The 24,841-nt window shown below is 47.1% G+C and overlaps 1 protein-coding gene across 1 annotated transcript in view; it reads left to right on the forward strand.

The window, feature by feature from the left end:
• LOC145353768 (matrix metalloproteinase-24-like) overlaps nucleotides 1-18,630 on the forward strand; it is a 114,287-nt gene extending 95,657 nt beyond the window's left edge. Inside the window, exons 6-10 of the mRNA XM_080204543.1 lie at nucleotides 809-1,023; nucleotides 1,702-1,840; nucleotides 3,443-3,593; nucleotides 8,075-8,190; nucleotides 17,323-18,630. Of these exons, the coding sequence (XP_080060669.1) occupies nucleotides 809-1,023; nucleotides 1,702-1,840; nucleotides 3,443-3,593; nucleotides 8,075-8,190; nucleotides 17,323-17,660 (959 nt within the window). The 3' untranslated portion in view covers nucleotides 17,661-18,630. The remainder of the gene's footprint in view (nucleotides 1-808; nucleotides 1,024-1,701; nucleotides 1,841-3,442; nucleotides 3,594-8,074; nucleotides 8,191-17,322) is intronic.
• Nucleotides 18,631-24,841: the final 6,211 nt, after the last annotated feature.

The following is a 24,841-nucleotide window of genomic DNA, read 5'->3' on the forward strand; positions in this document are numbered from 1 at the left end:
TAGATTGGCCTTGTCCTCCTGGCTGTGGGAGGCATCATAGAGGGAGCTCAGGTATAACTGATTTCCTCTCAATTCTGCAATGAAAAACCTACAGCTGAGCATCACCCGAGATCAGATTCTCGCGGAGGGAACAGCAGATTTTGGGTGTGCAGATGGAGACACCCCACTCCATTCCAAATCGGAATTTCCCCTGTGGTTGGAAATTTATTCCTTGTGTAAATCGTTTGAGTGGATCCACTCTCCGACTCCATTCCCCAAAGCTTGCTTGATAGAACCCAGGAACAGAAGGAGGCATTCAGTCCCTCAACCCTGTTCTGTATTATCAGTAGTCAGGTTGACCTCACCCCATAAACTCTGTGCCATATTTCTTAATTCCTGAACAGAATGAAAAGCAAAGAGAGAGTGGCAGCAAAAGGAACTTCACTGGGGCTGGAGGAGGGAGAGGGGGTGGTCTGTGCCAGGGGAGGGGGGCACTTGTACCATGCAGGGAATGGGAGTTGTACCTGGTTGGGAGTGAGAGTCTGTAACCTGAGGGAGTGGGTGAGAGTCTGTCTGGGGTGAGGGTAACGTGTGCTGGGTCGAGAGGAATTTGAGTCTCTGCTGGCTTCTCAATTTTCATCCCAAGAGTTTCATTCAGTCTGGAAACATCCACACAGGCCTGTGCCCCCTAGGAGCCTGTACTCGAGGAGCCAGTGCCCTCTGAGGGGCCTGTGTTTGAGGGGCCAGTGCCCCCCGAGGAGCCTGAGCACATTGTTACTTTGTTCTGTGTGGGTTGATGACCTGTCAATGAATCTCTGTCATTCTGCAGGTCCCCCAACCGAGGTCTTGGAACCCACTCGACCACTCCCCACCCTCTCTGCCCGCAGGATCCATTCCACATCTGAGAGAAAACATGACCGTCAGTCTCGGCCTCCTCGACCCCCCTCTGGGGAGAGACCCTCCTATCCCGGCTCCAAACCCAACATCTGTGATGGACATTTCAACACAGTGGCTTTGTTCCGAGGGGAAATGTTTGTTTTCAAGGTGAGTGCAGCTGAGTTTCCAATAGAAATTCGTAAACTGTGTGTGGAGCCTCAAAATTTATTCTTGAGTCTAGTGTACCCCTATCCCACCACCCACCCCCCCTAATCCCACCACCTTCAATTCCCCCCCAAGTCTCACACCACCCCCCCAAATCCCACAGCCCCCCCTCAGTCCCACAGCCCCCCCAATCCCACACCACCTCCCCAATCCCACAGCCCCCCCAATCCCACACCACCCTCCCAATCCCACAGCCCCCCACCCCGTCCCACAGCCCTCCCCAGTCCCACAGTCCCCCCCCAGTCCCACAGCCCCCCACCCCGTCCCACAGCCCTCCCCAGTCCCACACCACCTCCCCAATCCCACAGCCCCCCCCAATCCCACACCACCTCCCCAGTCCCACAGCCCCCCCCAGCCCCCCCCCAGTCCCACAGCCCCCCAAGTCTCACACCCCATTTCCCTCCCAATCCCATCCCTCCTGAAGCCTCCCTCCCTCCGGCCACAGGAGATGGAGTTGGAAGAGGTGGTTTTGGGGATGGGTTTAGTTCAGGGTGAACACTGAGACTGTGGAGCCTGTGGAACAGGGGAAGCTTCACAGACACTGAGTTAACCAATAGACCATTGGGTAAAGGCTTTGTAATGTGAGCTTGTAATGGATTGTAATAGGAGTTTGTATGGCAGGACCGTTGGTTCTGGCGTCTCCGCAATAACCGCGTGCAGGAGGGTTACCCGATGCAGATTGAGCAGTTCTGGAAAGGACTTCCCACCCGGATCGATGCAGCTTATGAACGATCAGATGGCAAGTTTGTTTTCTTCAAAGGTAAGGTGGATTTGTAATCTGAAATGTCAGCATATTTATAACTGATTTCCCCTTCAGTCTGTGCCGATCCGCTTGGCTGGTAACTGCAGGAATGAAAGATTATTACATCTGTTCTGTTCACTCTGAAATAAGAATTGCTAAATCAGGATCAGAGTTACTGACATGAAACAGGGAGAGAGAGAAAGCGGCTTCTGTTTGTTTCATTACCCATCAGACTGTCAGTGTGTCACCTCAATCCAGATCAACATTTCACCAGCTCTGTATCCCTGGGCAGGGCTTCAAACCTGTGGGAGGGGGTGGGGGTGAGAGGGCGGGGGGAGTGTGAGGCCAGGAAAAGGATTTACTCAATGACCCCACTTGCAGACTGGGGAGAAAGTATTCACTCGCTGTGTGTGTGTGTGTGTGTGCGGAGGATTCACACATTAATAAACTTTTATCAGTAAAACAATGTGATTTTACTGGACTTTTCCTGATGAGACTGATGCACTTTAGGGAGAGTGAGTGGGGGGGATTGGAAGCTCTTTAACAGAAAGTAAATCCCTCCCAAGTAACAAGCCAGGCTCCATTATTCTCAGCTAAATTCAGCCCTGAGTTCCATCGCCTGGCCGTCACTGACAGAGAGAAAATCTCAGATGGGAAATTTAAACTCATGGCTTTGAAACCTGTTTGGGTCTCTGTAATGAGCAATAGCCTGGAATTTGGATTGATTTGGGAGCAAGCCTGGGATGTTGGGGCTCAGAGAACAACAAGTGGGTCAGGTGGTTTGGTGGGAGAGTCAGCCGTTGGGTTTCTGATTCCTGTGGTTATGATCATTGGTACAGAAAGGGAAATTCTGAGTGTTCCCATCATTCGTGAACTGACGGGGCAATGAGAAACTCACACACTAACCAGTATTCCTCAGTATATGAGCCAGCTGTGCACTGCATCCTCCTCTGATTCCAAACCTTCAAAAACATTGACATTGAACCTGGCCTTTTTCCCTGGGGCACTTATTGGCCACACAAAAACCAGTTACATAGAAGCATGGAAATAGCAGTAGGCCATTCAGTCCATCAAGCCTGCTCTGCTATTCATTGTGATCATGGCACATCATCAAAGTCTCTCACTCCATGCCAAAGAGAGAAGGTGCAGCACCCCCACAATAGGCCACATATCTCAAACATAGTGTGTTACAGCCCTCTGCTCTGACACGGCCTCACACCAATCCCAATGGGATGGAAGGTGCTGTCAGCAGCAGCAGACATTGATAATGTGGAGCCAAAGTGTGTGGGAAGAGAAGAAATTTGCCACTTCAGTCTGTCCCATCTGACACACAGCTCACATCTCCCTCCTGGGTGGCGAGTGTAACAAAGGCACCAGCCGTCCCGTCCAACATTCAGACCATTTCCCTTCACTATCCCAGACAGAGAAACGCCCCGAACCAAGTTAAATATGGCTCCTGCTTGAGGTGGGGGGATGGGGGGAGGGCTATTCTTTGATGTCATTGGATGAGCTTATTCATGCTGGATTATAAGAAGACTTAGTTAATTACAATTAACCAATCGTCTTTGCTCCGCTTTTGTTCAAACTAATGATCTAATCTTTGGTGTGATTGATGTGCAGGAGATAAATACTGGGTGTTCAAGGAGGTGACAGCTGAACCAGGATATCCTCATGGATTGGTGCAGTTGGGGAAGGGACTCCCACGTGAAGGAATCGACATGGCTTTGCGATGGGAACCAGTGGGAAAGACCTATTTCTTCAAAGGGAACAAGTAATCTCCATTTATTTGCATTCACTCATTGAAAAGTGCAGTCTGCACATGAACAATATTAGTGTTATGTTCAGCTATGCTCAGAGAAATATTGTTTTTCTGATTTGAGTTTTACTCACTGCTGGGTCCAATCGTGTTTCTGAGTTGAACATTTCACTGTAACACCAAACTCCAGCTCCCACTCCAATGCAGCGCTGTGGGAGTGTCACTTTCTCATGTGTATGTCCTCTGATTTCTGATTGTCCCAATGCTCACCCTGGGGAATCCTTTTGAAGATCAGGGCATTCTACTGCCCCCCCGCCAACCCCATAATATACAGGGTCGACCCTCAAATCAAAATCACCAAGAACAGAGCTGATTGGCTACTAATGGGATCTTGTTATGTGCAGCATTGCTGTCCAGAGAGCAGCTAGTAATTTATGATTTGTTTAACACTGAGACATTCCTGAGAAATCTGGTGAGATGATGTAGACATACAGATTAGTCTTTCTTTAACCCATTAGAAAATGACAGAGTTTCAGTGTCTGAGTGGTGTGAATACAGTGATCACCTGGACACTCAGTTACTGTCATCATTTGGTATATTTAACACTTTCTTTCTACAATGCTGTTCCCTTCTCTGGGAGTTTTCAAAACTCTATAAACACCACAGTGAAACTCACCTCCAGTAGGTGTGAGTCATCAGCTGATACACCCTCCAAATCAAGAGACTGTTTCATTCTTACACGGGATGTGGGCATTGCTGACTAGGACAGCGTTTATTGCCCATCCCTATTTGCCCTTCAGAAGGTGGTAGTGAGCTATCTTCTTGAACCACTGTAGTCCACCTGGTGTAGGTACACGCACAGTGCTGTTAGATTTGATTTGATTTATTATTGTCACATGTATTAGTATACAGTGAAAAGTATTGTTTCTTGCACGCAATATAGACAAAGCATACTGTTAATAGGGAAGGAAAGGAGGTTACAGTCATAGCTTGGGTGTAGAGAAAGATCAAATTAATGCAAGGTAGGTCCATTCAAAAGTCTGACAGCAACAGGGAAGAAGCTGTTCTTGAGTCAGTTGGTACATGACGCACACTTTTGTATCTTCTTCCCAACAGAAGAAGGTGGAAGAAAGAATACCTGGGGTGTGTGGGGCCCTTAATTATACTGGCTACTTTGTCGAGGCAGCGGGAAGTGTAGACAGAGTCTATGGATGGAAGGCTGGTTTGTGTGATGGATTGGGCTTCATTCACAACCTTTTGTAATTTCTTGCGGCCTTGGGCAGAGCAGGAGCCCATACCAAGCTGTGATACAACCAGAAAGAATGCTTTCTATGGCGCAGCTGTGAAAGTTGGTGAGAATCGTAGCTGACACACCAAATTTCCTTAGTCTTCTGAGAAAATAGAGGCATTTGGTGTTTAAAAGTTTAAAATTTATTTATTAGTGTCACAAGTAGGCTTACATTAACACTGCAGTGAAGTTACTTTGAAAGTCCCCTAGTTGCCACACTCTGGCACCTGTTCGGGTACAATGAGGGAGAATTTAGCACTGACAAATGCACCTAACCAGCATGTCTTTTGGACAGTGGGAGGAAACTGGAGCACCTGGAGGAAACCCATGCAGACACGGGGAGAATGTGCAGACTCCACACAGAAAGTGACCCAAGCCAGGAATTGAACCCATGTTTCTGCAGCTGTGAGGCAGCAGTGCTTGCCACTGTGCCACTGTGCTTACGTTAACTATAGTGTTGACATGGGGGGGACCAGGACAGGTTGTTGATGATCTGGGCACCTAAAAACCTGAAGCTCTCAACTCTTTCTACTTCGTTCCCATTGATGTAGACAGGGGCATGTGTCCATGATGCTTCCGGAAGTTGATGACAATCTCCTTCATTTTGTTGACGTTGAGGGAGAGATTATTGTCATTGCACCAGTTCACCAGATTCTCTATCACATTCCTGTACTCTATCTCATTGTTTGAGATCCGACCCACTACGGTGGTGTCGTCAGCAAACTTGAAAATCAAATTGGAGGGAATTTCAGAATTTTGGCCCAGTGACAGTGAAGGAATGATGATATATTTCCAAATCAGGATGGTGAGTGACCTGGAGGGGAATTTGCAGGTGCTATGCATCTGCTGCCCTGGTCTTTGTAGGTGATAATGTTCAAGGATTTGGAAGTTGCAGTTGAAGGAGCCTTGGCGAGTTGCTGCAGCGAACCTTGTTGATGGTACACATTGCTCCTGATGTGTGCCGGTGGTGGACAGAGCGAATGTTTAAAGTGGTGGATGGGGTACCAATCAAACAGGCTGCTTTCTCCTGGATGGTGTCAAGCTTCTTGAGTGTTGTTGAGTGGAGAATGTTCCATCACAAACTTGATAGAACATCCCTCACATTCCAGGAATTAGCCTGGTGAATCCCCTTTGGACTGCCTCCAATGTTACTGTATCCTGTTTTAAGCAAGGGGACCAATACTGTACACAGTATCCCAGGTGAGGCCTCATGAACAGCATATACAAGCTCCCTAGCAAACTCATTCAGGCAGTGAGATCACCACACGGATCATTTCCACACTCATGATGACAGCCTGATCTCAGGTTCATGACCCCACCAGACTGTGGGGGTAATCTTCCCGACTGTCCTGTTTTGACACCATACACACCTTGATTATGGGTGATGATCTCTGTCTGCCTGAAGTAGTTTGCAGAATGTTTAGCACCATCTCACTCTTTGTTTGTTTGTAATTATCTCTCTGCCTTAAGTTATCAGTTCTTAGGCCATCCCTTCACTTGTTCTACAGGCTACGACACTTTACATACGCTGATTATACATAACCTCTTGCATTCATCTATTAGCACTCGTGATTACCTGTAAAGACTTATTGTTTAGCCGCCCTACTTTGTGCTGTGCCGTCTGTATTTCTGTTGACATTCTTGATTGCCTGTTAGTGCACCTCTCCCCACTTCCCCTGACGAAGGAGCAGCACTCCAAAAGCTTGAGATTTCAAATAAAGCTCTCATTTTGTCTACCGCACTCCAACACCGGCATCTCCACATCAATAAAATCTTGACTGATCTCTGGTGTGAGAATCCTCAACTCCACAGATATTATCCCAGTGCAGCTGGGGAAAGGGATTCATGTGGCACCTCCTTGATGTTGGACACAGAATGTATATTTCCACGGCTGGAATCTGGGTGTTTAACTGAAGTCGGGACTTCTTTTGTTTTTGGAGATATTACTGTCAGAATAACTGCTTCTCTCTCTCTCTGTTAAAGCCGGGTGTTTGATCTGTTAATGCTTTGGCCATTGGCACTGTTCTGGGTGATTATGTAAAAAGCTTTGACAAAGGGTCATCTGGACTCGAAACGTCAGCTCTTTTCTCTCCTTCCAGACCTGCTGAGATTTTCCAGTACTTTCTCTTTTGATGAGATGATGTTTTGTGAAGGTTTTCCTTGGTTTGGAGTTGGCCGATTGAGACAACCCTCTGTCACTAGTGTTGCCTTGAAACTGTCGCAAGACATCAGCTGATTGGCTGAATCATTTATTAGTTCAGTATTTCTCTATTTTTAACAGTACAGAAAACAAAAATTTTATAAAATATCCCAGTTGATTAGTAAATATATATTTCTATATATTTTCAATCACACCTAGACTGCGACAGCAGGGCTCTGATAGAGGTGGATAAGATTATGAGGGGCACAGATAGGGCAGATAGAAAGCACTACTTCTATTAGTAGAGTGGTCAGTAACCGGGGGCCAGAGATCTAAGGTCAGAGATAGAAGGCTAAGAGGGAATCTGGGGAGAAACCTCTTCTCCCGGAGGATGGTGGGAGTCTGGAACGCTACCTGAAAGGGCAGCTGAATCACAAACTCTTGTGACATTGAAGAAGTATTTAGATATTCACTGGCTCTGCCGTAATCTCCAGGGCAATGCATTCTGCACTCTCTTGTTTCCTTCTCTATGAACAGTATGCTTTGTCTGTGTAGCACACAAGAAACAATACTTTTCACTCTATGTTAATACATGTGACAACAATAAACCAAATCAAATCAATGGGCCAAGCACTTTATAATGGGGTTAATGTAATCAGGTCATTGTTGACCAGTGCGAATGTGATGGGCCAAATATCCTCTTTCTGTTCTGTAAATGTCTATGAATTTATGACTCTCCGGTTAGGCCGAGAACAGTACCCTCACTCCTGCTGAGAGGGGGACATTGATTCACCTTGTTTTCAGTGATTTGCGGAGGAATGTAGTCAATAATATTTGAAGCAGATCCTGCGCCGGGGTCGGTGGTGTGGCGCCGGGGTCGGTGGTGTGGCGCCGGGGTCGGTGGTGTGGCGCCGGGGTCGGTGGTGTGGCGCCGGGGTCGGTGGTGTGGCGCCGGGGTCGGTGGTGTGGCGCCGGGGTCGGTGGTGTGGCGCCGGGGTCGGTGGTGTGGCGCCGGGGTCGGTGGTGTGGCGCCGGGGTCGGTGGTGTGATGCTGTGTTTGTTTGACAGGTACTGGAGATATAACGAGGAGAAGCAAACGTCCGATCCTGGATACCCGAAACCTATCACTATATGGAAAGGAATCCCAGAGGCACCTCAGGGTGCCTTTGTGAGCAAGGAAGGAAGTGAGTATATAACAGAGAACTGGAGTGTTCTACCGGCCTAGGTGTGTTGTCTACAGGAATGTGAAGTAATGTATTTTGGAAGGTCTAATACAGATAGGAAATATACAGTAAATGGCAGAATTGATAGGCAGAGGGATCTGGGTGTACAGGTACACAGGTCACTGAAAGTGGCAATGTGGGTGGAGAACATAGAACGTAGAACATTACAGCACAGTACAGGCCCTTCGGCCCTCGATGGTTTCACAGGTCGGTGCAACAATCTAAAGCCCATCTAACCTACACTATTCCAATATCATCCATATGTTTATCCAATGCCCATTTAAATGCCCTTAATGGAAGGTAGTCAAGAAGGCATATGGCATGCTTGCCTTCATCGGCCGGGGTATTGAGTTTAAAAATTGGCAAGTCATGTTGCAGATTTATAGAAGTTAGGTCACACTTGGAATATAGTGTTCAATTCTGGTCAGCACACTACCAGAAGGATGTGGAGGCTCTGGAGAGGGTACAGAAAAGATTTACCAGCATGTTGCCTGGTATGGAGGGTATTAGCTATGAGGAGAGATTGGAGGAACGTGGTTTGTTCTCACTGGAACGACAGAGGTTGAGGGGAGACCTGATAGAAGTCTAGAAGAGTGGATAGTCAGAAGCTTTATCCCAGAGTGGAAGAGTCCATTAGTAGGGGGCATAGGTTTAAGGTGCGAGGGGCAAGGTTTAAAGGAGATGTACAAGGCAGGTTTTTTACACAGACAATAGAGGGGGCGGCCTGGAACTCATTGCCAGGGAAGGTAGTGGAAGTGGATATGATAGTGACTTTTCAGGGGTGTCTTGACAAATACATGAACAGGATGGGAATAGAGGGATATGGTCCCTGGAAGGGTAGGGGGTTTTAGTTCAGTCGGGCAGCATGGTCAGTGCAGGCTTGGAGGGCCGAAGGGCCTGTTCCTGTGCTGTAATTTTCTTTGTTCTTTGAACCTGAACTGGCCTTCACACAGGAACCCAGAAATCCTGATATCCAGGCACTTATGGAACTAAATTCTGTAAAGCTTTTCACTGTCACTAGAAGCAAATCTTTTAGCAGATTGTGATGAAAACAGAGGGAAGATGTGTCACTAAGTGTCAGTGTTAATCCACTGCCAATCTCTCGGGTAGCAATCTGTTTTATTCAGTTACATCTGTCTGTGAATGGAGTGCTTGATGCTGTGTGAGGAGAGGAGAGGTTTAGAGAGCTGCTCTCTGCTGAGACTTGTTGTATCCAGCTTTGACAAAGGGTCACCAGGACTCGAAACATCAGCTCTTTTCTCTCCTGACAGATGCTGCCAGACCTGCTGAGATTTTCCAGCATTTTCCCTTTTGATCTCTGCGAGGATTCTATCGTTTGGGTGGAGTCTATCAACATCCAATCAATGAGAAAGATTGAAAGGAATAAATTTACAAAGAAATTACAGAGCTACAAAAACAATCACAATTTAATTATCCCAGTATAAACTGGAATTGGAATGGTGTAAAGGAGAGGGAGAAAAGAGTTTCTGAAATGTGTTCTGGAGAATTTTCTAGATCAATATGTTTCTAGTCCAATGAGAAAGTAAGCACAGCTCAGCCCGAGAATGGGAATGGGGGGAGGGAAGGAGATCAAGTGGCCGTGGGGTACACTGAGGGGACAGTGATCTTTATAGTGTGATTAGCTGGCTTTGGAAAAAGACAACAACCAATCTAGAACAAGAATAATTAACTGGGGAAGGGTTACACTTTTACCTTCAATTCCCAGTAATCCAAGGGCAGAAATTTACCCCTTTCTCCATCTTGGCTGGGAAGTGTGGGTGAAGAGAGTCTCACACTGAAGCCTCCCTTAGAGTTGGGACACCTCCCTCTTCAGGACCTTGAAGTTCTAGACCCCTCCTTCCACCTCCCCCGCCCCCCCCCCCACCCCCGGCCACCGCCCCTCCCCCCCCCCCTCCCCCCCGCCACCCCGCCCCCCCCCCCCCCCCCGCCAACACTGCATATCCATTTGTGTCGATCTGCGCCACCAGCTCATCCACTTTATTCCGAATGCTTCGTGCATTCAGATAAAGCGCTTTCATCCCAGCCTTCACCTGGACCCTATTTGCCGTAACGCCACCAACCATACTCACGCCCCCTACTCCCTCTATTATTGGGACATCCTCGGCCTCTTCCCTTACCTGTACCCTCTCCTTAACTTTAGACCCCATAATGTCACCTACCCTCGCACCCTCCCCGCACCCCCCCCCCCAATTAGTTTAAAGCCCTGTCTACAGTCCTCTTTACTCTATTCGCCAGCACTCTGGTCCCAGCACGGTTCAGACCAACCCCATCCCGCCCGAACAGGTCCCACCTACCCCAATACTGATGCCAATGCCCCATAAATTCAAACCCATTCCTCCCACACCAATCCCTGAGCCACCCATTCACTTCCTTAATCCTGTCAACCCTACACCCGTCTGCACTCGGTTCAGGCAGTAGCCCAGAGGTAACCACCTTGTCGGTTTTACTTTTTAATTCCATTCCCAGCTTTTCATACTCCCTCCCCAGATCCTCAGTCTGCATTTTGCTTACGTCGCCGGCACCCACATGTACCACAACGACCGGATTCTCACCCTCCCACTCCAGGTTCCTCTGCAGCCCAGCTGCGACATCCCGGACCCGAGCACCAGGCAGACAACACACCCTTCTGTGCACTTTGTCATTGTGACAAAGGACAGTGTCAATACCCTTCACCCCACTATCCCCAATCACTACTACGTTCCTTTTCCCCTTCTCTTTGCCTATGTCCTGCTGCAGCACTGTACCGTGTGCAGTTTGCTCACCAACCTCACCTGCCTCGTCCTCGTCCAGCCTGGAAGCAAGAACCTCAAACCTGTTATGCAGATTGAGAGGCTGAGGCCTCCGCTCCCCACCCCCCTTCCTCCGCTCCCCACCCTCCTTCCTCCGCTCCCCACCCTCCTTCCTCTGCTCCCCACCCCCCTTCCTCCTCTCCCCACCCCCCTCTTGTTGCTGACCCTTAGAGTTAGCCAGTCTAGGGGGGGGTGGATGTCACTTGCACCCCATTGACAATGGCAACTCTCTCCCCCTGATGAGCCTCAGTGTCTGTAGCTCAGATGTTAGAATCCGTCATCAAGGAGGAAATTGCGAGGCATCTTGAAGGGAATTGCTTGATAGAGCAGACGCAGCACAGTTTCGTTAAAGGGAAGTCGTGTCTGACAAATTTACTGGAGTTCTATGAGGATGTGTCTAGGGCGGTGGATAGAGGAGAGCCGGTGGATGTGGTCTTTCTAGATTTTCAGAAGGCGTTTGACAAGGTACCTCACAAGAGGTTATTGCAGAAGGTCAGGGGACATGGAGTTGGGGGTAGGGTGTTAGCGTGGATAGAGGATTGGTTGTCAAATAGGAGGCAGAGAGTGGGGGTCAGTGGGTGCTATTCGGATTGGCGGTTGGTGACTAGTGGAGTGCCCCAGGGGTCGGTGCTGGGGCCTCAGCTATTTACCATTTATATAGATGATCTGGAGGAGGGAACCGAGTGTAGGGTGTCGAAATTTGCTGATGACACCAAGATTGGAGGAAAGGCAAATTGTGCGGAGGGTGTGGAGAGTCTACAGAAGGATCTAGATAGGCTGGGCGAATGGGCCAGGAAATAGCAAATGGAATTTAATGTTGGCAAGTGCGAGGTGGTCCACTTTGGTAGGAATAATGGTAGGAAGGATTATTACTTACGGGGCGAAAAACTGCAGCAGGCGACGGTGCAGAGGGACCTCGGGGTCCTTGTGCATGAGTCGCAAAAACCCAGCCTGCAGGTGCAGCAGGTGGTCAGGAAGGCGAATGGGATGCTGGCCTTCATAGCGAGGGGGATTGAATATAAAAGTAGGGAGGTCTTGCTGCAGCTGTATAGGGCATTGGTGAGGCCGCAGCTGGAGTACTGTGTGCAGTTTTGGGCGCCGTACTTACGCAAGGATATTTTGGCCTTGGAGGGAGTTCAGAGGAGGTTTACTAGGCTGATACCGGAGTTGAGGGGGTTGAGCTATGAGGAGAGGCTGAATAAACTAGGCTTGTACTCGTTAGAATTTAGAAGAATGAGGGGAGATCTCATTGAGACGTATAAGATGATGAATGGGATGGATAGGATAGAGGTGGAGAGACTCTTCCCGCTCAAAAAAGACAGTAGGACTAGGGGGCACAGCCTCAAGATAAAGGGGGGGGCGGTTTAGAACGGAGTTGAGGAGGAACTTCTTCACTCAAAGGCTGGTGAATCTCTGGAATTCTCTGCCCGTTGAAGTGGTGGATGCTACCTCGCTAAATATTTTTAAGACGCGGGTTGATGGGTTTTTGATGAGAGGGGATTAAGGGTTATGGGGAGAGGGCGGGAAAGTGGAACTGAGCCACGACAGATCAGCCATGATCTTATTGAATGGCGGGGCAGGCTCGAGGGGCTGGATGGCCTACTCCTGCTCCTATTTCTTATGTTCTTATGTTCTCCCCACCTCCCCTCCCCACCCCCCCGCCACCACCCCTCCCCCCCCCTCCCTCAGTCTAATCCCCAATGCTGCAATCACCCCTTTCCAACCCCCCAGATTGTCTCCAATTCTATTCAGCCTCAGGATTTACCTTTCCAAAGTCCTAAGCGTCAGTTCTCAGCAGAGCTGCAGTATCTCTTCTGGCCACTGCAGTGCTGTGCCAGGCCAGGTACGATTGACCAATAGCTCTCATAGGCAGGGCATCCTTCCTATTTGAGTTATGTAGATCGGAGAAGAACATAAGAACATAAGAAATAGGAGCAGGAGTAGGCCATCTAGCCCTTCGAGCCTGCCCCGCCATTCAATAAGATCATGGCTGATCTGTCGTGGCTCAGTTCCACATTCCCGCCCTCTCCCCATAACCCTTAATCCCCTCTCTTATCAAAAACCCATCAACCCGCGTCTTAAAAATATTTAACGAGGCAGCCTCCACCACTTCAACGGGCAGAGAATTCCAGAGATTCACCACCCTTTGAGTGAAAAAGTTCCTCCTCAACTCCGTTCTAAACCGCCCCCCCTTTATCTTGAGGCTGTGCCCCCTAGTCCTACTGTCCTTTCTGAGCGGGAAGAGTCTCTCCACCTCTATCCTATCCATCCCATTCATCATCTTATACATCTCAATGAGATCTCCCCTCATTTTTCTAAACTCTAACGAGTACAAGCCTAGTTTATTCAGCCTCTCCTCATAGCTCAACCCCCTCAACTCCGGTATCAGCCTAGTAAACCTCCTCTGCACTCCCTCCAAGGCCAAAATATCCTTGCGAAAGTGCGGCAACCGAAACTGCACACAGTACTCCAGCTGCGGCCTCACCAATGCCCTATACAGCTGCAGCAAGACCTCCCTACTTTTATATTCAATCCCCCTCGCTATGAAGGCCAGCATCCCATTCACCTTCCTGACCACCTGCTGCACCTGCAGGCTGGGTTTTTGCGACTCATGCACAAGGACCCCGAGGTCCCTCTGCACCGTCGCCTGCTGCAGTTTTTCGCCCCATAAGTAATAGTCCTTCCTACCATTATTCCTACCAAAGTGGACCACCTCGCACTTGCCAACATTAAATTCCATTTGCCAGTTCCTGGCCCATTCACCCAGCCTATCTAGATCCTTCTGTAGACTCTCCACACCCTCCACACAATTTGCCTTTCCTCCAATCTTGGTGTCATCAGCAAATTTCGACACCCTACACTCGGTTCCCTCCTCCAGATCATCTATATAAATGGTAAATAGCTGAGGCCCCAGCACCGACCCCTGGGGCACTCCACTAGTCACCATCCGCCAATCCGAATAGCACCCACTGACCCCCACTCTCTGCCTCCTATTTGACAACCAATCCTCTATCCACGCTAACACCCTACCCCCAACTCCAAGTCCCCTGACCTTCTGCAATAACCTCTTGTGAGGTACCTTGTCAAACGCCTTCTGAAAATCAAGAAAGACCACATCCACTGGCTCTCCTCTATCCACCGCCCTAGACACATCCTCGTAGAACTCCAGTAAATTTGTCAGACACGACTTCCCTTTAACGAAACCGTGCTGCGTCTGCTCTATCAAGCAATTCCTCTCAAGATGCCTCGCTATTTCCTCCTTGATGACGGATTCTAACATTTTACCTACAACAGACGTTAAACTAACCGGCCTATAATTCCCTGCCTTTTGCCTGCCACCCTTCTTAAACAACAGCGTAACATTAGCCGTTTTCCAATCTTCCGGCACTTCCCCGGAATCCAGCGACGTCTGGAAAATAACCACCAAGGCATCCACTATCACCTCTGCCATTTCTTTCAGAACCCTCGGATGCATTCCATCCGGTCCTGGGGACTTGTCCACAATCAGCCCCTCCAGTCTGTCGAGCACCGCCTCTCTAGTAACAAGCACTGCCTCTCTAGTAACAAGAAGTCAGGACTGTTTCCCTTGGAGGAGATGGTTGAGAGGGAATTTGATCAAGGCGTTTAACAGAGTTGATCGGGAGAAACTGTTCCCATTACTGGAGGGATCGGGAAGCGGAGGGACACGGATTATGGCGATTGGTAACTATAGGCCGATGAGCTTGACGTCAGTGGTAGGGAAATTGTTGGAGAGAATTCTTAGAAATAGGATATATGCACATTTAGAACGGAGTAGTCTCATTAGCGATAGACAGCATGGTTTTGTACGAGGGAGGTCATGCCTCACAAATTTGGTGGAGTTTTTTGAGGAGGTGACAAAAACGATTGACGAGGGAAGGGCCGTGGATGTCGTCTATATGGATTTTAGTAAAGCGTTTGACAAAGTCCCTCATGGCAGGCTGGTGCAAAAAGGTTAAATCTCACGGGATAGAAGGTGAGCTAGCTAGATGGGTGGAGAACTGACTTGGCCATAGAAGACAGAGGGTAGCAGTGGAGGGGTCTTTTTCCGGCTGGAGGTCTGTGACCAGTGGTGTTCCGCAGGGCTCTGTACTGGGACCTCTGCTGTTTGTGATATATGTAAATGGTTTGGAAGAAGATGTAGCTGGTGTGATCAGTAAGTTTGCGGATGACACGAAGATTGCTGGACTTACGGATAGTGATGAACATTGTCAGAGAATACAGCAGGATATAGATAGGCTGGAAAATTGGGCAGAGAAATGGCAGATGGAATTTAATCCTGATAAATGCAAAGTGATGCATTTCGGTAGATCTAATGTAGGGGGGAGTTATACAATAAATGGCAGAACCATCAGGAGTATAGACACACAGAGGGACCTGGGGGTGCAAGTCCACAGATCCTTAAAGGTGGCAGCACAGGTGGAGAGGGTGGTGAAGAAGGCATATGGCATGCTTGCCTTTATTGGACGGGGCATAGAGTATAAAAGTTGGCATGTGATGTTGCAGCTGTATAGAACGTTAGTTAGGCCACATTTGGAGTACTGCATCCAGTTCTGGTCACCACACTATCAGAAGGATGTGGAGGTTTTGGAGAGAGTGCAGAGAAGGTTTACCAGGATGTTGCCTGGTATGGAGGGTCTTAACTATGAGGAGAGATTGGGTAAACTGGGGTTGTTCTCCCTGGAAAGACGGAGGATGAGGGGTGATGTAATAAAGGTATATAAAATTATGAAGGGCATAGATAGGGTGAACAGTGGGAAGCTTTTTCCCAGGTTGGAGGTGAGGAACGCAAGGGGTCACAGGTTCAAGGTGAAGGGGGCAAGGTTCAACACAGATGTCAGGGGGACGTATTTTACACAGAGGGTGGTGGGGGCCTGGAATGCGCTGCCAAGTAGGGTGGTGGAGGTGGACACCCTGGGATTGTTTATGACTTACCTGGATAGCCACATGAACAGACTGGGAATGGAGGGATACAGAAGAATGGTCTAGTTGGGCGCATGAGTGGTGCAGGCTTAGCGGGCCGAAGGGCCTGTTCCTGTGCTGTATTGTTCTTTGTTCTTTGGTAAAAGAAGCGATGGTGAGTGGGTGTTGTCTGGAAAATGCTGCCACAGGATGTGGTGGAGACAAGTTCAGTCCTGGCTTTCCAAAGGGAATTGGATCATTGCCTGAGGGGAAATTTCCCAGGCTCCAGGAAGAAGAAAGATGAGACAGCGAGCGAGCTTGTCTCGCAAAGTGGGCTAGAACAACACCGGCAAAATGGCCTCTTGTACGCTCTGACTAGTCTCTGATTCTATGGCAAAAAGAAACAAAGTTAATGGCAATAATCCAGAGGGACATGTGCAGCACCAGAGGCCAGTTAGCCTATTATGTATGTACTATCCCTTTTTCTCTTGTCACAAGTAGGCTTACATTAACACTGCAGTGAAGTTACTGTGAAAATCCCCTGGTCGCCACACACTGGCACATGTTTGGGTTACACTGAGGGAGAGTTTAGCACAGCCAATGTATCGATGGTGATCAATGGTAGACTTTTTTGATTTGATTTATTGTCACATGTTCTATGTCCTATCTAATTAGTGTACAGTGAAATGTATTGTTTCTTGCGCAGTACACAGACAAAGCATACTGTTCATAGGGAAGGAAAGGAGAGGGTGCAGAATGTAGTGTTACAGTCATAGCTAGAGTGTAGAGAAAGATTAACTTAATACGAGGTGGGTCCATTCAAAAGTCTGACGGCAGCAGGGAAGAAGCTGTTCTTGAGTCGGTCGGTACGTGACCTCAGACTTTTGTATCTTTTTCCCGATGGAAGAAGGTGGAAAAGAGAATGTCTGGGGTGTGTGGGAGGGGGGTCCTTAATTGTGCTGGCCGCTTTGCCAAGACAGCGGGAAGTGTAGACAGAGTCAGTGGATGGGAGGCTGGTTTGTGTGATGGATTGGGCTACATTCACAACCTTTTGTAGTTCCTTGCGGTCTTGGGCAGAGCAGGAGCCCAGACCGAGCTGTGATACAACCAGAAAGAATGCTTTCTATGGGGCATCTGTAAAAGTTGGTGAGAGTTGTAGCTGATACGCCAAATTTCCTTAGTCTTCTGAGAAAATAGAGGCATTGGTTTCCCTGTAGCCTGTTCCTTCCTCACCAATCCTCTCTCTGTCTCAACCATTCCCTGTGTCAAAACGTATCAGATTCCAATTTCAGCATTAAAAATTGGAAGCTGCAGTGCAAAGGATCTTTCTCTGTTCTAATTCTCTTCCTTTTTTTCCAATCAGCTTACACATATTTTTACAAAGGGAAGCAGTACTGGAAGTTTGACAACCAGAAGTTACTTGTGGAGCCGGGATACCCTCGCTCAATTGTCAAGGACTGGATGGGATGCAATCACAAAGATGTCAACACAAGCAAAGACCGCCATCGACCCAATGATGATGTGGACATCATGGTCCAGATCAATGATGTGCCTAGCACAGTAAATGCCATCGCTGTGGTCATCCCTTGTATCCTGTCGCTCTGCATCCTGGTATTGGTCTACACAATCTTCCAGTTCAAACAGAAAGGCTCACAGCAGAACCTGGTGTCCTGTAAACGCTCAGTGCAAGAGTGGGTATGAAGATCTGAGCAAAAAGAAAGGACAGGCCTTTTAAAAATGTCATTGGTTCACATGAGGGCTATTTGTGAATGAGGCAGCGTATTCCAACTGTGGAAGAGATGACTTGAGAGCCTAGAATCTCTGAACCTTGGGGTATTTGTGGTGTTTCTAGCTGCTGAACAAAGGGACAGGGAACTGGAATCCTCCTGAAACACACATATCACATCTTTACTACAATGCCTCATTCATGTTTTTGGTGTGCCATTTTATGTCAGCCCAGTCTGCATGTGTGCTTTGACACATGGTTGAATGGACCTTCTCCGGTGAAGAGGGGAGACACCACGGGAGAAATAAGGAGAAACTCCACCTCTTTAATTCTTCAGTCGACAGATCAACATCTTCAGTGGAGTTGGAAGTTTTCTTGTTTGGGATAGACTTACACCACAAAATATTCCTGGAAAACTAATAACATCAAAGGAAGAGATGTGGAATGAGAAAAGAGTTTGCTGGTCAGAAATAGAAAAAAATCTAATGCTACTTGAACAGAGATTTTGACTCTTAAAACGGAAGCGTAATTTTATTACACATAACTGGAACAATAGGAAAAAGAGAAAATGTGGATTCACAAATCCACAAGGGATTTAAAACATTTCAATGTATTTTGAAATAAGTGGGGGCCAAAATATCTACAATAGTTAAACAGCCTTAAAACATTTTCTTTTGTTAGTTGTTTGGTCAAGTCTTTGAATGTCAACATTAACAAGTCCTTGTGAACCTTCATCAGTATGTCATCAATGAAACTGTGACTATGGCAACAGAGGCCTCATTACATTCAGGCCTAATCAGGCCTAGCATGCTAAGCAGTCAGTGTTAGCAATACCTGCCTAGTGTACCTGGTAGATCCAGACCCAGTGGTGCCACACATCCAGCGTCCTCAAGTCATTGAACAAATGGAAGTGTCATTTGATGGTCTGTCAGAGGGAAGTTAGAGGACCTGAAAGAGAACAATGACTTGGAAATGAACAGGATCTGATGGCTGAGCTAAATCTCAGTATTATACAGATACCATTTAGTCTGTGTTAAAACTGACTGGAGTGACTGACAGTCAGTTAATGACATAGTATAGATAGAGCAACTCAACAGGATTTCAGATGAAGCTCTTTAACCAGTAGTTAAAGTTTATATAGTTAAGCTGCTGTTCCTATTGGCAGTCAGATATGATCCAATGCACTGATCCTGGTGGAGAGAAATGCTTTTTGAGGTTTGCAATAGGACATTCATCAAAAGCGTAAAAAAGTTCTGATGTACAACCTTTTACAAAACAGGTTCACCATTACATAGAACGTTTTTTAAAATCTAGATTTAAAATATTTGGGAAAGCAAAGGGAATGGCATTTTACATAACACATTTTAAAGTTTTTTTCACGGCCAAAGTTCCAATTTGCTCATTGGAACTAGGTCATCCAATTTAAACCATGTTTCTTTGGGGTTAAGAGGGATTCATTAATGTGGATTTGACAACACAGGAAGGAGGTGTGTCTGATCCACCCACCTACAAGCTTAATGGATAAAATGGCTGGCCATTAACCCATTGTTAACTAGCAGCCATTTTCTCATAGTTGAGAGTGTTATCTGGCTCATTCAATTTCCTGGTCCCCCACAGACTCAGACATCTGCAACCAATTATCTTTTTTGTTCGAAACTGCAGATTGAGTGAGAGATGCCAGCCATTTTGTCAGAGGCAGATTATTAACCTGTCACCTAATATCACCTGGTGATTATTGTACAATGCTTTTAAAATCTGTATTGATTCACTGAATTGAGTTTTTAAACATTGCCTCAACAAAACAGAAAAATTGTGGATCAAAATGTCCATTGATTTTTGTAAGTTTTTGGGATGAAATTATGCATCGTCTTATGAAAGTGTTAAAGATAATTGCTTACATGAAAATTGATTGTACAAATATATTGTTACCACAGTCTGGTGTATGTGACAGTGACTGGATCAGAGTCTGGCTGCAGACTGAAGCTGTAACCAGCAGTAAGCATTTGGAAGCTTTAAATATCAACTGATTATTCTTTTATTTTGTAAATGGTCTCCATTCCTCTGAGTTTTTGTATTCCACAGAGATTGTAATGAATATGTTAGCAGCTGCACAAAGGGCCATTTCCATCGCTGCCACCCTCTGTGGCCCAGGGGAAAGGACAGGTTAGTCTTTCCACAACTTCTCAATTAATTCTGAGCACTAAAGCAACACTGAAGTATCCTCTTTCTCTGGTTACATCCAGCACCTTTAGGTATCACAGAATACCCATCCAGATGGGATCAGCCGTCACCAAATTTTAAACTTCAGATTGTTATATTTTAAGTGCTTATTGGTTTAAGTCAATTCCTGTTCCCTGTTTTAAACATTCCACATTGTCAGACTAACCGTGCGTGGCAGCCAAACCTGCCGCATCAATCAAACTGATAGTTGGTCTAAAGTGAGCTTATGTTGACAGAATTGGATTTGCCACGACTGTTTGATACAGTCTGCTGTGTTGGACTGTAGCAGATACATTGAGTATCTGAGCTGTACCTTGGCTTACACGGAGCAATGTAAATGTTGGAAAAAAACAATGTAGGAATTCTTCACAAAGTTTAAAATCGTGGAAAGTTTCACTTAAGATTGTCATTGATTTTATTTCTGGAACTTTCCCATCTTTGTTATTGTGCAGTAAGAAAGTTTAAAAAGTCAAATAATTAAACAAAGTGTTAGTTCCCTTTCTGAGAAATGGAAATCTGGAGATTGTTGAGATTTAGGTTCATTTATGAGTAATTTATTTTGTTGTTTTTGTGAGAAAGTGGATTAGCTTGTCATCATTTCCAGTTTAAATGGGAGTGAGAAACTCTCTCATCTCCAGTGGATAGTGTTCCGAGTGGGAGAGACACAATCAGGCTGGGCTCACAAAGACTGGCCAAAAACTCCGCATCCCACCAAATCCAAACAGCATCTACCCATCTGCAAAATTCTTCCACTGAGAAGTTTTTAGTATGAGTCATTTATCATTAAAATTAAATTTGGAAAATGCTAGAAATATTGAGCAGATTTGGCACGGACATGAGCAGCAGAGTTAACGGGCCAGATTGCGGTAGGTTGCGCAACTTGAGATATTCAGTATATCTGCCTCGGTAGGGACTGCCGTCATGGACCCAATTTCTACTCCAGAGGTCAGGGGACAGGCTGTAGTTGGCCTCACTGCCCTGGAAACAGATCAGTGGTGGCCAAGTCCCAAGACAGGTTGGTTTTAAAAGCCCACCTTGGGTCTCTGGGACTTTGACCCTGTTGTTTTGTTAAATTCCAGGCCCTCTATCCCAGACCCCTTAACCCCATCACCCCTCACCCAGTCCTATGCCAACACCATGCCACCATACCAATTCAATGCCAATCCACCCAGTATCTATGATGGGCAGACCTCAGGAGCCATGTTGAGATGAAATAAAATGAAATAGCCTCCACTATGTTAAAAATATTCAATTTAAGAAAGCCCATTCAAAACTTTTAAAACTCCTTAATTAATTGTTCCCTTATGAAAACTAACAAACTCTTATTCATGACCCCCACATCAAAGATACTTATGGTTAGTGGAAAGCAACCAAACATTCATAATGAAAGCCATTGGGGAACTATCAACAAAGTGCTGTTGCAACTGTTAGAACAAGAGTTTTTTTCAATTCTCACTGATTGTTCCATCTTGATGTGATGGATTGTAAATTTGGGCAATTGTACGTTGGAAATGAAGAACCTGCATTTAAACAGGAATGAAATCTGATGTATTAAACATGCCTTGGAGCAGAATTTTCACCAAGTGTTGGATTGTTCACCCACTGGGTTTAGACCATCGCGAGTCAGGTTAGTTTTATCCTACTGATGATAAGTGTTGTTGCAATAGTAATCCTGCTCAGTACAAGGGGAACCACAAGTTTGGACATTTGGTGCACCTGCTTATCTGAGGAGCCAATGGTGGGATTGACTGAACGTCCCTGAGTCAGAATCCAGCCTCCCGTCCATCATTTCAGTACATCATTGGAGCAAAAAATGTGATCCCCGATTTCCATTGAGTTATCTGCAGAGTGAAATCACTCGCTCAGATGATTTGATTGGCCAGTGCTCCTTATGCCATTGTTAATATTGACCATAATTATTATTGATTTCAGTCAAGAGATGTTAAGATTAAGTTACACAATACAGCCGTAGCCAAGCTTAGCTGAAATATGTGGATGGGAAGAGAGGAGTTTCTGTGTGAATGTAGAGATTCAGCACTGATAGCTGTGGCTGTGTTACTACAGGCCTGCTCTTGGTGCTTAAGGGGTGCGAGAGAGATGGGAGACTTCCTGTCCCACCACTGGGTATAATATCACCAATTGCTTCTAAGGAGCGGGAAGGAATATCCCAATCTCTCCCTGCCTGCTTTTCTTCACCGGGGATTTGGTGCAGTTTCCTGTGACACCACCATTCACCCCATTGGTGTCTACAATAACATAGAACATAGAACACTACAGCACAAACAGGCCCTTTGGCCCATAAGTTGCACTGATCATATCCCTACCAACCAGGCCTATCTATAACTCTCAATCTCATTAAATCCCATGTACTCAGCCAGAAGTCTCTTAAAAGACCCCAATGAGTTTGCCTCCACCACCACCGACAGCAGCCGATTCCACTCACTCACCACCTCTGAGTGAAAAACTTACCCTAACATCGCCTCTGTACCTACTGCCCAGCACCATAAACCTGTGTCCTCTCGTAGCGATCATTTCAGCCCTAGGAAATAGCCTCTGATAATCCACCCGATCTGTACCTCTCAACATCATACAAACCTCTATCAGGTCCCCTCTCATCCCTCATCTCTCCAGGGAGAAAAGACAGAGCTCCCCCAACCCATCCCCACAAGGCATGCCACCCAATCCAGGCAACATCCTTGTAAATCTCCTCTGCACCCTCTCAATAGCTTCCACATCTTTCTTGTAATGATGTGACCAGAACTGTGCACAGTACTCCAAGTGGGATCTGACAAGGGTCTTATAAAGATGATAAAGGGTCTTCAATAAGATGAAAACTTCTGCAAGGCTGGTGCAATTGAGATGTTGCTGGATTCCTGTTGTCGGACTGAACTCAGAGCTGCCTACACCAGACATTCCTCACATTCTGGGATTTAGTTAGTCCCAGTGGTACTGAATGTGTCACAGGGACTCTCCCAACCCCTCCCCGGGGTTTAGATATGACAATTCTGCCGAGTGCAGTTCGCCAATAGTCCAATAATCTCTTATCCAACATTCGGTGATACCTGATGTTTTCAGATACAGGTTAGCCACAAGGATGTAACCTGGGAAACCAAGGCCAGGGCTCCTTAGATAACAAGGAATGTAGAGAATCTGATGAAACAAAAAGCTGTATGAATTAAAAAGTAGAACCGACAAGGTGGTCGTCTCTGGGCTACTGCCTGAACTGAGTGCAGACGGGCGTAGGGTTGACAGGATAAAGGAAGTGAATGGGTGGCTCAGGGATTGGTGTGGGAGGAATGGGTTCGAATTTATGGGGCATTGGCACCAGTATTGGGGTAGGTGGGACTTGTTCGGGCGGGATGGGGTTGGTCTGAACCGTGCTGGGACCAGAGTGTTGGCGAATCGAGTAAAGAGGACTGTAGACAGGGCTTTAAACTAATTAGGGGGGGGGAGGGTGCGAGAACATAAGAACATAAGAAATAGGAGCAGGAGTAGGCCATCTAGCCCTTCGAGCCTGCCCCGCCATTCAATAAGATCATGGCTGATCTGTTGTGACGCAGTTCCACATTCCCGCCCTCTCCCCATAACCCTTAATCCCCTCTCTTATCAAAAACCCATCAACCCGCGTCTTAAAAATATTTAGCGAGGCAGCCTCCACCACTTCAACGGGCAGAGAATTCCAGAGATTCACCACCCTTTGAGTAAAGAAGTTCTTCCTCAACTCCGTTCTAAACCGCCCCCCCTTTATCTTGAGGCTGTGCCCCCTAGTCCTACTGTCCTTTCTAAGCGGGAAGAGTCTCTCCACCTCTATCCTATCCATCCCATTCATCATCTTATATGTCTCAATGAGATCTCCCCTCATTCTTCTAAACTCTAACGAGTACAAGCCTAGTTTATTCAGCCTCTCCTCATAGCCCAACCCCCCCAACTCCGGTATCAGCCTAGTAAACCTCCTCTGCACTCCCCGCAAGGCCAAAATATCCCTGCGTAAGTACGGCGACCAAAACTGCACAAAGCAAAGCACTCGAGGGTAGGTGACGCTACGAGGTCTAAAGTTAAGGATAGGGTACAGGTAAGGGAAGAGGCCGAGGATGTCCCAATTGGTGGCGTTACGGCAAATAGGGTCCAGGTGAAGGCTGGGATGAAAGCGCTTTATCTGAATGCACGAAGCGTTCGGAATAAAGTGGATGAGCTGGTGGCGCAGATCGACACAAATGGATACGATCTGGTGGCCATTACAGAGATGTGGCTGCAAGGTGACAGGGACTGGGAGATGAATGTACAGGGCTATCAAGTGTTTAGGAAGGATAGGCAGGAGGAAAGAGGGGGTGGCGTAGCTCTGCTGATTAAGGATAGTATCAAGGTGGTAGCAAGGGATGATATCGGAGCCAAAGAGCAGAACGTGGAATCGTTGTGGGTGGAGATTAGGAACAGCAAAGGGAGGAAGACGCTGGTGGGTGTCGTCTATAGGCCCCCGAATAATGATCTGGAGGTGGGGCGGGCTGTTAACACGCAAATAAGTGCGGCGTGCAGGAATGGGACGGCAGTAGTTATGGGAGATTTCAATCTGCATATTGATTGGTCGACCCATGTTGGACACGGTGGGCTCGAGGAGGAGTTCTTGGAATGCTGCTGGGATAATTTCCTTGAACAGTGTGTGTTGGAGCCGACGAGGGAGCGAGCTATCTTGGATCTGGTGCTATGTAATGAGGCGGGTAGAATTAGGGACCTTGCGGTGAAGGATCCTCTTGGAGAGAGTGATCATTGTATGGTGGAGTTTCTGGTGCAGATGGAGGAGGAGAAAGTGGGTTCCCGGACACGCGTCCTTTGTTTGAACAGAGGGGAGTACGGTAGGATGAGAGAAGAATTGGCAAATGTGGACTGGGGGAGTGCGTTGGAAGGTAGGTCTGCTGAGGAGCAGTGGAGGATCTTTAAG

Source organism: Carcharhinus amblyrhynchos, chromosome 16 (assembly GCF_965287045.1).
Source record: "Carcharhinus amblyrhynchos chromosome 16, sCarAmb.v2.hapA, whole genome shotgun sequence".
Lineage (NCBI taxonomy): Eukaryota > Metazoa > Chordata > Chondrichthyes > Carcharhiniformes > Carcharhinidae > Carcharhinus > Carcharhinus amblyrhynchos.